General features: G+C 33.7%; 1 protein-coding gene across 1 annotated transcript; it reads left to right on the top strand.

Moving 5' to 3' along the window:
• The first annotated feature begins 2546 nt into the window (after positions 1 to 2546).
• Positions 2547 to 9868, top strand: LOC18043381 (F-box/LRR-repeat protein At5g63520). Its single transcript, XM_024185382.1, has 10 exons — positions 2547 to 3067; positions 3163 to 3280; positions 3402 to 3484; positions 3579 to 3716; positions 4343 to 4489; positions 4590 to 4629; positions 5086 to 5241; positions 7313 to 7494; positions 8586 to 8704; positions 9107 to 9868. The coding sequence occupies exons 1-10, from the start codon at positions 2846 to 2848 to the stop codon at positions 9564 to 9566; spliced, it is 1665 nt and encodes a 554-aa protein (XP_024041150.1). The 5' UTR covers positions 2547 to 2845; the 3' UTR covers positions 9567 to 9868.
• Positions 9869 to 13167: the final 3299 nt, after the last annotated feature.

Raw genomic sequence — 13167 nt, 5'->3', positions numbered from 1 at the left:
TTCACCACCCTCTTAGTTTCTGAGTCTTATATTCGCACATACATTTCATCTTTTGGTTCTTTGTGTGTTCTTATTTTTATATGATTTTTGTGTTCATACATTGCTACTTCTTTCTGATTTTGACGATGGATATTTTTTTTGTGATGGATATATATGATCTGTGTTGGATGATTATATGTTGGAAGATGGAGTTGTTGGTATATGGATGCTTGTTAATATATTTGGAAGTGTTTTAATCTCATTTTGTCTTAGCGGATTTGTTCCATCTTAAGGGGAAACTCTGCCAAAATTTTTTTTTGCTCGCCTAATCTCGATAATTTCTTTACGTTTTTCCTTTTCTCTCTTTTCTTTTTGATGATGAATGGGGAGAGATTATGTTAATGCTCCTGAATATTGATAAAGGAGGAGATAGTGATTAATAAGAATAAAATTCACTTTTGAAATGTTAATGCTCCTAAATATTGATAAAGGGGGAGATAGTGATTAATAAGAATAAAATTCAATTTTGAAATGAATTTTGTTTTTTAAATGCTTTTTGAAATGTATTTTATTTTTTAAATGTTTCCTTGAGCAAAAAGTTGCTTATTGGACATATTTTTAAATTGGCCATACATTTAGGGGGAGCATATATTAAGGGGGAGCAAAATATTGAATGAAGTTTGTCATTATCAAAAAAGTGGAGAATGTTAACATGAATATACTCATAATATTGATTTTGATAATGACAAACTTTAAATGTTTTTTATTAAAATGATGGAGCTATCCATTAATAAACGAAAGCCTTATAATCATTCCAATTATATTCATAAAAGTTGGATAACTATTAAACTTGAAATTGGAAAATGATTCTCTGCAATTCTGGAAATAAACGGTGAACTGTTTTATTTTAAACGGTTAACCGATTAAATCCAGAGAGTAACAAATTACTTAAGCTCTAACCAGTTAAGAAAAACGAAAAACACAAAATGTTAGGAAGGCTACTGGAATTAAACTGTGAACTGTTTATTGAAACGGTTAACGGATAAAATCCAGAATGGAAGATTGTACTCATCTTGTTACTGGAAACAAACGGCAAAAGTTTGACTGAAACGAATAAGGCTAATATGTTCTGCAGGTTACTAGAAACAAACGGCGAACCGTTAATTACAAACAGCTAACCGATAAATTCCAGAAAGGTCATTTCGTGCAAATCTTTAACCGTTTAATGTAAGCAAATAACTGAAGTTTATTTTGCAGGTCTCTGGAATTTAACGGCGAAAGGGTAAGCCTAAACGGTAAACCATTTATTTGAAATTTGGCACAATGGTAACTTTGACCAGACTAAACGGTTGACCGATAATGGTTAACGGAGAACCGTTTTCGGGCAGACAGTCTGTAACGGGTAGTTTTTCAACTCCAACTATAAATAATCTCATTCAAATTCAAATAAGGTTGATCACAACACTACCATTGAGCTTATATTCGAGAATACAATCTTCATAGAGCTTTAAACACATTCTTGCTTAATCTATTCACACATTGGGTATTGATTTGTAATCTTTAATATTGTGTGAGAAAAAAACAATTTGTAATCTTTTACTTTGAGTGATTGTAAGTGTTGGGACACACTTGGGTTAAGAGATTGGGGATAATCTCTTGTTGTAAAGGTTCATTGACACCTTGAAAGTCAAGTGTAAGCATTTGACACCTTGGAAGTCAAGTGTAAGCATTTGAAGCCTTGGAGGCTTGCTTAGTGAAATCCTCAAGCCCGGAAAGCTTGGAGCCGTGGACGTAGGCGAGGTTGGCCGAACCACGTAAAAATCTTCGTGTTTGAATCTCTCTTCCGTTATCTTTTTATATTGTGATTGATTTAATTGTTATTGCTTTAAATTCGTTTTAGATTTGCTTGCTATTTTGTTGTAGAATTGAATAATTTTTTAAAATCTCAATTCACCCCCCTTTTGGGTTGCATAACTAGAATTTTAGAGACTACTTCTGCTGCTGATTTTCTAGCCAATTGGGCCTGTACTGATCGAGTTAGTAGACGTTTCTTGTGTTCTCAAGATCTTCCTTCAAGCTTATCTAATATTTTACATTTGGATGCGCAAGTTGTTCACCATGTTAGATGCTAGTATTGATGGCTCTCCTTATTATTTCATTCTTCTCTTTTTATTCTTGTGTATTCTCATATACTTTAGGAGGTTTTGGTTTATGTCATTCTCCTTATGTATTTGTTCCATTATTAATTTATATTACAAATAGGAGTCTCGCCAAACCTTCCACTTCTTGGTGGTTTTTATCCAAAAAAAATACAAGTCTTATGTCTGTTTCAAATTCTTATTTTTTTGGGTCATTTTCTCTTAATTAAGAAAGAATTTTTGGCTAATTAAATTAATAAAGAATTACTGATCTTTTCTCAATAATTAATTAAATACACACTTCATCAAGCAGAAAACGTCACTATTAACCACCATTTACTGTAATGGTTTGCATCTATGCATCTAAACACCTTATTTTAAAGTTGATGGTCTCTCCTATGGATGAGAATAATAATTGAAAATATCAAGCTACCTCTATTTACTACCTGACAGTAGAAGACTTAAAAAGAAAAAAACACTTTTTTTTTTTTTACCCCAATTGGGATGTTTTCAATAATTTGTAGATAAATTGAAGCATATCAATTTACCAGGGGCTAAACTACGTGGCAGACCGAGTGCCCTGCCACTTTTCACAAAGCCACTACAGTGCTGCAACACGTCTCGGGTCATCGGTCGTCACGCTACAGCCAGAGGCAGCTGCCGTTGAAATGGCCAAATTTATTCGGTGATAAAAATTTCACTGAAATAATTCATTTTGATTCACAGCAATGGATACCGAGAAACCATCATCGTCGAAGAAGAAGAAGAAGACAATTGAAATCAGCAGCTTAGCTGATTGTGAAGATGTTCTTCATAACATTCTCAGTCGGCTTCCAGCAAAATCCTTTGCATCAGCAGCTTGCGTTAACAAATCTTGGAACTGCGTTTGCAACTCCATTCTCTCTCGCCCCAGAATCGCCTCTGCTTGTTCCTTCAAAGCTTCTGCCCCAGTAAGTTTGAATTAAAATTATTGATTACTGAATGCTTTTCTAGCTGAATCCTTGATTTTCTTTTTTTTTTTGATGTTATATAGTTTGATATGTAGATTGCTCTACAAGAGGTTCTCGATAAGGTTCTCTTGGAGCCCATACGACCGCATTTTGCCATCGCAAATGTTGGCAGAGGCTTTAACATGAGAAGGACTCTCGATTTTGTATATCACCTCTCACTGCATTTTATTGTTTTGCTTCTCATTTCGCTTCTCACTGCATTTTATTGTTTTGCTTCTCACCCCCCCCCCCCCCCCCCCTTAAAAAAGGGGGGAAAAAAGGCGGTGGGAAAAAAATTTGGGCCCCCAAACCCCAATATTTTTTCCCGTGGTTCTGGGGGAAAGGGGAAAAAAGGCTCTTACGGAGAGGTTTAAAAGGGTTGGAATTGTTCCTTTGGCGTTTGGGTTTTTTGTTCCTGGGGGCAAGGGAAGGGAAAGGGAGAATTTTTTTTGTTAGTTGTGGAAAAATGTAGGTCAAGTTTCAGGATCATGAGGATATTGGTGTCAATCGTGGCATATGTACATGTGGTCAGCAGTCAGGCATTGTATTGACAGTTGGCTATTTGCCTGGATTAAAAGTTGATGCCATTCCATTACTTCGGCGGAAAGAGGTATGGGTTGGCGGGAACCATTTGGACATGTTTGGGGCTATACAACACAAACTTATTTGGTCAATATACTCGAGAACCTCTATTAAAAGAATACTTTGGTGGTCATCATTTTTTCTATAAATGAATATAATGGAAATTTATGAATTGAGCTTTTCTTAGAAGCAATAACTCAATGTTACATTTGATTTAGATTTAGAAGATAGTTTCAGTTATTTAGTCAAAATACTGATCATTTAGAATCAGAACAGATAAATGCCTAGATATGACACGTGGAAGCCGTGAGCAAAAAAATGTAGTTATTGTTATTATTTTTCCTTTTAGCGTAGGCGCGTGGGGCCAGTGACTCATTCTGGCCTCAGCTCGTAACGCCAAAAGAAAAAAATTCGAAGTGAAACTGCTAACCATTCAACGTGAGGTTAACTCGTAGTTACGTGGATTTTGTGTAACTAATGCAGTGACACCTAGCTAAAGCCACAAGATATATTTGTTTTTTGAAACTCCATAACGGCTTTTCTTATTGTCAAATTGGATATGTAGAATGGAAAAATGTGTCATTATAGATAATCTGAAACTTGCAATGTTTGGTATATTTACATGATCAAATGGGCTGACTGGAGTTATATCAGATTGTGCAGGTTCCAGTTGATGATACATATGTTGATGTATACCTGGCACCTCCAGTGCCAATGATTGATCAATTTGTGATGGATATCCAGAATTACACAACCTCTGTTTCAGGTTGCGCATCACCGGTTGGGATTATAATGTTTGGGGTAAGTTAATATTCTGCCATTTACTCTCCTCTGTTTCTGCTTCTGACGAGGATGAAAATTTTGTTTCCACTGCTAATATGTTGAGTTGCTGATGCTACAGAAAGAAGATATGGACCAGAAACCTATCATTGAAAAATTGGGTAAGTATTTTCTGAATATAAAAATTTCATCAATTTAATGCATTTAGTTACTTTTCTCTGCAAGGAAAATAATTCAATTGTTTTAGTGTGGTTATGTAATGTGGGAGAAAAAGGATTTATGCCAACTTTTGATTTAAGAATTTATTCTTCTTGAAATCAAAACTATAAAACTATTTTTACATTTAATGTTTCTTACTCAATATTCTCTGCATTTTGTCCTTCTTTAAGTTCAAACATAAAAATGCCATTCTTTTATAAATAGTTTATTGTTTCTCAAGTGGAAGTTTTCGAAGTATAGGTCTGTGTTATGACATCAAAATAGGAATATTTAGATAGATATTTTCCCATTTATGTGGATGTATAGTTGGAACACATATGCAGAAGTCAGATTGAGTGGCTTGCTTTTTTGCAAGCTTGTTTATGTTCAATTGTAGTTGATAGCATCCTGTATCGCAGATTATGCAATGTCTATGAATACCGTCTTTGTGGGTGATGAAAGAAGCCGGTTTGCATACAGGAGTGGTGATGATTTGAGAAATGTCTGTGGAAACCCAGCATTCATTTCCGATGCTGTTGCTCTTGTATTTGCAAGTGATAAAGACAAACCTCATGGTATTTATTTCTTTGTTTACTGTTTATTACTTTTTTCTATTATGCCTCTGAAACTAAATAACAATTTAAATGGCTGGAATACATGATTTATTTATTAAGTTTTTACTTTTTTATTTTTGCAAATGTTTCTTCTTAAAAAAAAAAAAATCAACAGGAGTTAATATCATGCCTTGATAACTTTCATCCTGAACCTCGCATCATCTCAAACATTCATTGCACTTCTGTGGTTACAGATACACTAGTTTGTTCACATAAGAAGTTACTGCAGCTATCAAGAGGCCAATTAAACAATTGATTTTGAGGCCTTCCTATAACTGCATCAGAAGCTACTTGAATTGTTGAATTCTCGTGTCCTTTAACACCTGAACATTTAATGTTTGTTATTTTTTTCACTGTTGTTTCTTCTCTGTGGAATTGTGGGAATCTTGTTTTCATTTCTCTGGCAGCTTGTTTTTAATCCTCTTTTGCTCAATAATTTTTTTACCCATTTAAAAGAGATTCCCACTTCATCGCCCTATCACCCTTACTAGCTTTTTGTGCTACTCGTACTTCTTAAAGCGATTCTTTCAAATACTTCTTTGCTTGTCTTATTTGTTTATCCTTTCTCACATCTCTTCCTATTCTAGTAGACCTTGTTCCAACTTGGGGACGGCAGGTAGCATACAAGAAGGAGCAAATGCCCCTTCTCGACTTTGAAATTTTTAAAACAAAAGATTTCTTCAAACATACCCTTACTATCTGATAATTTTATTGAAACGCCCCCTGTTATTTGAACTTACCATTTTAGGGTAATTTTTAACACCCTTTTCTAGAGAAAAGTTAAATTCAACAAGGGGTGGGCAAAAAAGCAAAGAGGGAGAGAAAACAAAAAAAAAAAATAACGGGCAGAAAGAAAACCAGATAAACGAATTGATTGGTTTGATTTGCTTGACTTTTCATACATAATGTGGTTTCCTGTGGTTTGATTTTATAGGAACTGATTGATTGATACGATTTGCTATAAATCAGAAGAAAAACTGACAATAGGCTCATTTGGGCTCATAAATTGGATTAGGAACTAAGAAGGAAACCAAACAGATTCATGTCGGGTCATTTCTAAAGTTCTGTTCAAAAGTCCAAGAACTGATTAGTTTTCGGTTCTGGACTGATTTTTGCCCCACCCCTGAATTTGGCCATTCTCATTTGTTCCCAATTAAAAAGTGAACCCTGATACAGCCACTCACACTTGGACTTGTTTCTTCTCAATTATTTGGTAGACAAAGCTTTCACAACCCAAAATTTTCTTCAAAATGTAATTACATCTCATTTTAAAGACAAAATAAAACAAGGAGAGAACTCCGCATTATAAATTATTATTAAGTATAGATTTTCTTCCCAACATTAAGAATTCTTTGTTCCCTAGTTTTGCTTGAATTTGATTGCACAAGTGCATTAACGACAATTTAAATTTAAATTTATTTGGTAATATAATAAATCAATCTCTAAGTTCTTTTTGTCAATTACATGGCTAAAGTGCAACATGTCACAAGTTGTGTTTTATATAGGGTAAACATACAAATTAATTCCCATGAGTAAGGAATTCTTATTTCAATGGTTCATTATAGATGCTCATAGTAGATCTAAAACTTATGAAGTCCATTTGAAGATTAAGAAATGAAATTCCTTTTCCAAGACTTAAGCAATCTTCATGTCTATGTTAATTGAAACGGACCCGAGTTTTTTGTGTGATAAAGGATGGTGTAATGGGATTGATCAGATTGTTTACCTTGTAGAGAGATTAGAAGTTCTCATGTCAGTGGTTCAAAAATATGCTTCTTAAAATGAGATTAATGCTTATGAGAATTAAATTATTGTTCCATCCTTGTTCTAGGTTCTTGCGATCATTAAGCTGCCATGCCTTGCTATTTGTCCCATTTTGAAATGTTTTTCACTTTTTTCATTTATCATCTACCATTTGTGCCTAGTGTCTTTGATCAGTGATTCACGTTTCTGTTTCTATTTTGCATATTTGTGTCCATAACGTATAACATTATTGTATGCCATGAACCATCATTGATTTGCTTCAATTAAGCAGGTACAGGGGAAATCCAATTTCAACTTGCAATGTCAGAAGGTGTTTCAGCAATAGGTCCCAGGCACAAGGCAGTTTCTGTTAGAGCAAATCATGCTGAGGGGTCTACGTGGCTTACTGCCAAAAGAGAAGGTCATCATGAGATACTAGATGGTGAGCAGATTTTACGTCATATTGATCAGGTATGCTTATAATCTCAAGTTAAAAATTTGTGACTTTTTTGTGATGTGGATGGAATTATTTTCCCTCTATTTTTGGAAGCAAGCATTAGTTTTTATGCAGATATAACTAGTTTTGTGATGTACGGCAGTAGTGGAGTCTGATTATGTATTCTTACTTTTCTGTTGTGATATTGTTTGCATAACTACCTATCTGAATTGTTTGCCATATGATGTAAAGTTGAAGATCTTCTGTACTAGGACTGGTGCGCAACTATTCTAGCTGTCTGCAGTTGGATCGTTGATTATATGATTATTATGTTTATTAGATAGTTGGGTTATGAATATAAAAAAGGCTGGATGTGGTATTGTTTCCAAAACTACAAATTATTGTTGAAATCAGTTTTCTGGTGCTCTTTGGAGTATTGTATTTATGTGCGGCTGGATCGCATAATATACCACATAGAAGCAATTTATTTTGTTTATTGCATAGTTGAATTATATGATCCATTCAGAAAGAGTTTGACTTGAAAACAAAGAACAAATCAAAATTTTGCTTAAAAAGCTTTCTTGTTGAATTTGGAGGATTTTATTTTCAAAATCCTCATTGAGAATGGGGTATCTCTCGAAATAGAATGTTCAGAACTATAATCAATTCTTATTTTAAGCTTCTAGTTTAAGAATTCAAAAATGATCAAGCAACATCAGCTTGGGAAATGTCTATATTTTCCCATCTTAAATTTATTGAGGGATGTCAGAAGGGATCCTTGCAAATTGAAAGCGAGTATGATGTTTGAGGTAGGTCTACGCTACACAACTATATTTTTTCTGGGTTGCAAGTTTCATGGTATGGAGTCATTGAGAAACAGCTAAAAGGTTTCTACTAATATTGGGAACATGTGAAAGAAGGCTTGTTATTCCTTCTATACTGTTAGTTTTAATGTCTTTTGTCTTCAATCCTTTATCTTGATTTCTTCTTGTAGTATCGAGCTGCTTCACAATTTAAATGAAAATGTGATAGTATGCCAAATGAAGGCGCATGTATATATGAAGAGCATTTTCTTATATTTTGTATCCTACATAACTTGTGCTGATACTCTTTATCTGAATTATAGCTGGAAAATCGTTTTCCTCAAGTAGAACTGTACGTTGGTGTCACAAAACGAAGAAAATGCTCTATTGGTTCTGAAAAGTCAAGGCTTATAACAACATTGGCTTTCCATGGAATTAGGGGGTAAAATATTATACTCTCTCTTATCCCTATTTGGTTTCAGTTATTTTCTGATGTTCCTTTTGTATTTGATATATCTCTTATTTCTCCATATTCCTGTCCCATCCTTTCCAGTGCCTAATCCCAATTTGGAATTTCAAATTAGAGTTAAACTCAACAATAGTAATTTTTGTAATTACTGTCTTGTAATTGAGCAAATATTCTGGGGAGTGCAACAGAAGCTCATATGAATCTATATGGAATTGGGACTTCCTTCTTTTATGAATTAAATTTAATGGCTTTGATATTGATGCAAGTCTCTTCATTTTACTATTGCCCTAGGAACCTTACATTGATGCAGAAATGGCATATATGACGATGTAGTTGTCCTCATAACTTACAACTGAAATGTTTTGTTTTTCACAGAGGAGATCAGGAATACCTTTATGTTGATGGTGTCGGCATCAAAACTGGTGACTATTTCCAATTTTACCAGCCAGATCACAATGCTGCACTAGCTGCTTGTCGTAATGCATCTGAAAATATCAGAAATTTGAAGCTGAACTCAAGTGGCAAAGGTTTCCTTGGCAGAAGGGATGTTGCTAATAGTATTGATAGAAAGGAAGTTCTAGGAGGTTTTATTTTCTCCTGTTGTGGCCGTGGAAACTCATTCTTCGGAGGTCTCAATGTCGATAGTTTTCCATTCTTCGAGAACTTTCCCAGTGCTCCGTTAGCAGGAATATTTTGCGGCGGGGAAATTGGACGTGGTAAATTAAGCATGACCGGACAAGAAAGTCAAGAAGAAAGTCCTGCTGAGCGTCGTTATCTGCATGTCTACAGCACTGCTTATTTGGTGATTTCATACTCGGCAGCACCTTCAGAGTGATTTGTGCCCCGTAACAATATGAACTAACTTGTTCTGGACGGGGTGGGAGTGGAAATTATCCCAGAAGATAAATATACGCGAAGTGTGAAGCAAGCAATGTATGAATTGGCTTTGATGAAGAAATCCGAAAATCCTGCTAGTTTGGTTTGTTCATATATGACAACATTTAGAAGACAAGACATTGCGACTTATTTTGTTTTGGATAAGCTGCTTTTCTGACTATTTCAGTGTAGTATTTTGACTTAAAAAATAATCGGCATCTTTTTCTTGCTATATAGCCAACCGACCAGAAGTATATCTAAGGAATGAGCGGGATGGAGTCAGATTATAATGCATATGCATCGCACTAAGTTTTTCGGTGCATATCTCAAGTTTTTCATTCCGCTCTCTATCTTTTTGTTACAAATCTTTAATTTTAATAGACCTGATAATTGTAACCCATAACTTTTAATGAGGACAACCGAACATGCTGGGGGTGGAGGCTGGGCAATATGTTATATGTTATGTTCTGAAAATATTCATTTAGAGTTCTTATATTTTTATTTAATAACTAGAAATTACTTTTGTATTTTACTCAAAAGAAATTTGGAAGAGAATTTTGGTCATGGGCAACTCCTAAACTGCATGGCATAGGTGTACCCGGGCGAGCATCTGAGGTGCATGTTTGAAACTCTGGTGGACTGTGAAATAATATTTGTTTTATTAAATAATGACTTGTCGGATAATTTATCACCCTAATTTTATTAAAATTATCACATTGTATACTAAAATTTGAGACGTTCTAATGCATTCAATATTATAAATTATTACTAAACATAATTTAACAGTAATTAATTAAATACATAAATTATAAGTGATTACTTGACAATATCTACTGTTATCCTAAACACGTGCTGACACTGGGATGTTTGAGTGCTCACGTGAATTTACAAAATGTCGGCGTCTGCAACTGCAAGAGAGTGTTCTCTTTTATCTAAAAATAAGGAGTCAATTACAGAAAAATAGGGACAAAACTACGTTACAGACTCTGTATGTAACAGCTCAATGGAAATTAGTCTTGTATCAGTTAAGTTCCAACAACTTTTCCTCTCTCCTGCAACGCGTGGATGCTCCTCATTTGCTGCGTTACATACAGAATCTGTAACGTAGCAAGGTCCTACAGAATAGATCTAAAAAGGCTAAGTAATTAAAAGAAGACACCTCAGCTCTCGCAAAATCACCTCACCGAAAGCTATCCAACCAATAGGTGCCACATGGACAAAGGTTCATATAGCAAACACCACTTGCAGCTTAGCCTCCTCACTTGTTGAGAATCGCTGGCAACTGTCGTTCAAGAGATATGACCAAGATATCCCTACATGAGGGAAGAGCAAGAACTGAAGAACCCATAGAAATTCGCCAAGGTGGTCAAAATGACCAAAAGGCCCTCAACCACACTTCTAGTTAAGCTCAACTGGTTTAATTTTAAGAAAATTATCTCTACACCACTTTTCTTTTATCATATGTATATCTAATTATAAAAAAAATTGATATGTACTTTACACCACCTTTATTTTTAAGTTTATATTAATCAACCACTTTGATACTAAAAAATGACAATTTTATCCCTAAATGAATTAAAAGACCATTTTATTCTATAAAATTTTAAAAAAATAAAAAAACTATAATATAAGGATGTCCTGAATTTAATAAAAGAAATAAATCTTAAATCCAATATGTTAATTTTTTATAATTATAATTTCATTTAAAAATAATCATATTAATTTTTTATAATCATAATTTCATTTAATTTGTATGGGGAAGTTTCTTGATATTAAATTATAGGGAAGTTTAAAATAATTATAGGGAGCTTTTCTCTTCATCTTAATGTTTGTATACTTCCTTATACTTAATTTAATTACAAAAATTAAATAAAATTATAATGAAAAATAATTATAATTACATGTTATTTTTTATAATTATAATTTCATTTAAAAATTATCATCTTAGATTTTGAGATTTTTTATTTTATTGAATTTAGGGTATTCTTATCATTATAGTTTTTTTTAATTTTGTAGAATAAAATAATCTTTTAATTCAGTTAGGGGTAAAATGATTATTTTTAGTGTTAAAATGGTTGATTGATATAAGTTTAAAAACAAAGGTGGGCAAAGTACATGTTAAAATTTTGTGGTGGTTAGATGTACATATGACAAAAGAAATGTGGCGCAGAGATAATTTCCATTAATTTTAAGTAGATCTGAGTCCTCTCTCTCGACTCTAGTTTCTCTTTTTCTCTCCCTCTCTCTTTAACTTCATCTTAAACTCTTAAACTCTTAAACTCTGTTAAATTGCAAAGGAAACTTGAGCATCGGAGTATGCTCGCTTACCATCGCTAGCCTCACTTCTAACCTTTATTGTCTCAGTTTTATAGATTATTTTATGATTTCCAAATCTAAACACTATTTGATTCATTCTTTAATATGGAATAGCTCACTTTCTCACCTTAACTCACCATCAGATCATAAGAACCACACCATATCTCCCTATAAATCATTCCTTGATCTTTATTAGTCTAATATCCCCTCAAATATAAACTTATTTGATTAATTGAGTTTGATCTAGATCTATTGACAATCACTAAAGTATCCAAACTAAATGTGAATCATTTCTAAGTAAAATTCAGTGAAAATAATTGGCATGGGCAACAATAAGCTTCTATAGCAGTGACCAACAAACTTTAGGATACATATGAATGAATAGCAACAAAGAATCCTCAAAAGAGAACACATTTTTTTATAAGAGAATTGTGGACCAGTAATTTATCATATTGATGAAGAAACAAAAAAGAGAGATATGACCAAAATTAACATCCTGTTAAGATTTCCTCTCAAGATCCGATGACAGATTTAAGGCGCAGCTTAAGCAACTTAAGTGTATCAAATCAACTACCCCTATTAGATTTTTAGTGGCACAAGAGCAAAAGACCTATAAATAACCATAGAGAAATTCCTTCTATCTTAGAAATTCAATAAAAAAAAATGTTATTTAGAGTTTGAATGCACAACTACGGAAGTAAGAGAATGCCAATATGGTCAAGTGCCAACTGTGTACCAATCACACTTCCTTGAAGAATGGCCAAGTAATATTTTCTCTAAGTCTCAGAGCACTTGTGGTACCTTAAGAATTAATAGCTAGCTTAGGTCCTACAAAATATAGAAGTGCATCTGAAGTCTAAGAAGTTATTTCAAGCACCAGCCACGCTCGACTATCCCAAATTCAATTCATCTCCAACTTTATTTTAAATTTTGCAAATGACTTAGGGTGGACAGAATCTAAGGAGAACTGAGCGAGGAGACACATGAAGAAGGATCTTTATGTGATCAAGAACTCTCAATTAACCTATCATGTTTAATTTTGATATTGTTATGTATGTTTGTAATATTTTGTGCGACAACCTTGTGGGGCTGTCAAGGGCACCCCATTATGGTTAGATGTTCATTTAACAGATTTTTTCCATATCCTTAGAAATTATAAGTCCATTATTCATTTTTAGAAATCCTCACTATATTGTGAATGGATGATTAAATATTTTGCATAAATGAATGATTATTTATTACCA

The sequence above is a fragment of the Citrus clementina genome, unplaced genomic scaffold (genome assembly GCF_000493195.1).
Source record: "Citrus clementina cultivar Clemenules unplaced genomic scaffold, Citrus_clementina_v1.0 scaffold_4, whole genome shotgun sequence".
NCBI lineage: Eukaryota > Viridiplantae > Streptophyta > Magnoliopsida > Sapindales > Rutaceae > Citrus > Citrus x clementina.
The sequence above is the reverse complement of the archived record's forward strand: the minus strand, read 5'-3'. Positions and strand labels throughout refer to the sequence as shown.

Coding starts and splice junctions, on each gene's coding strand:
- LOC18043381 (XM_024185382.1), top strand. CDS start 2,846: ATGGATACCGAGAAACCATCATCGTCGAAGAAGAAGAAGAAGACAATT. Junction 3,068..3,162: donor CCTTCAAAGCTTCTGCCCCA/GTAAGTTTGAAT, acceptor TTTGATATGTAG/ATTGCTCTACAAGAGGTTCT. Junction 8,705..9,106: donor GCTTTCCATGGAATTAGGGG/GTAAAATATTAT, acceptor TGTTTTTCACAG/AGGAGATCAGGAATACCTTT.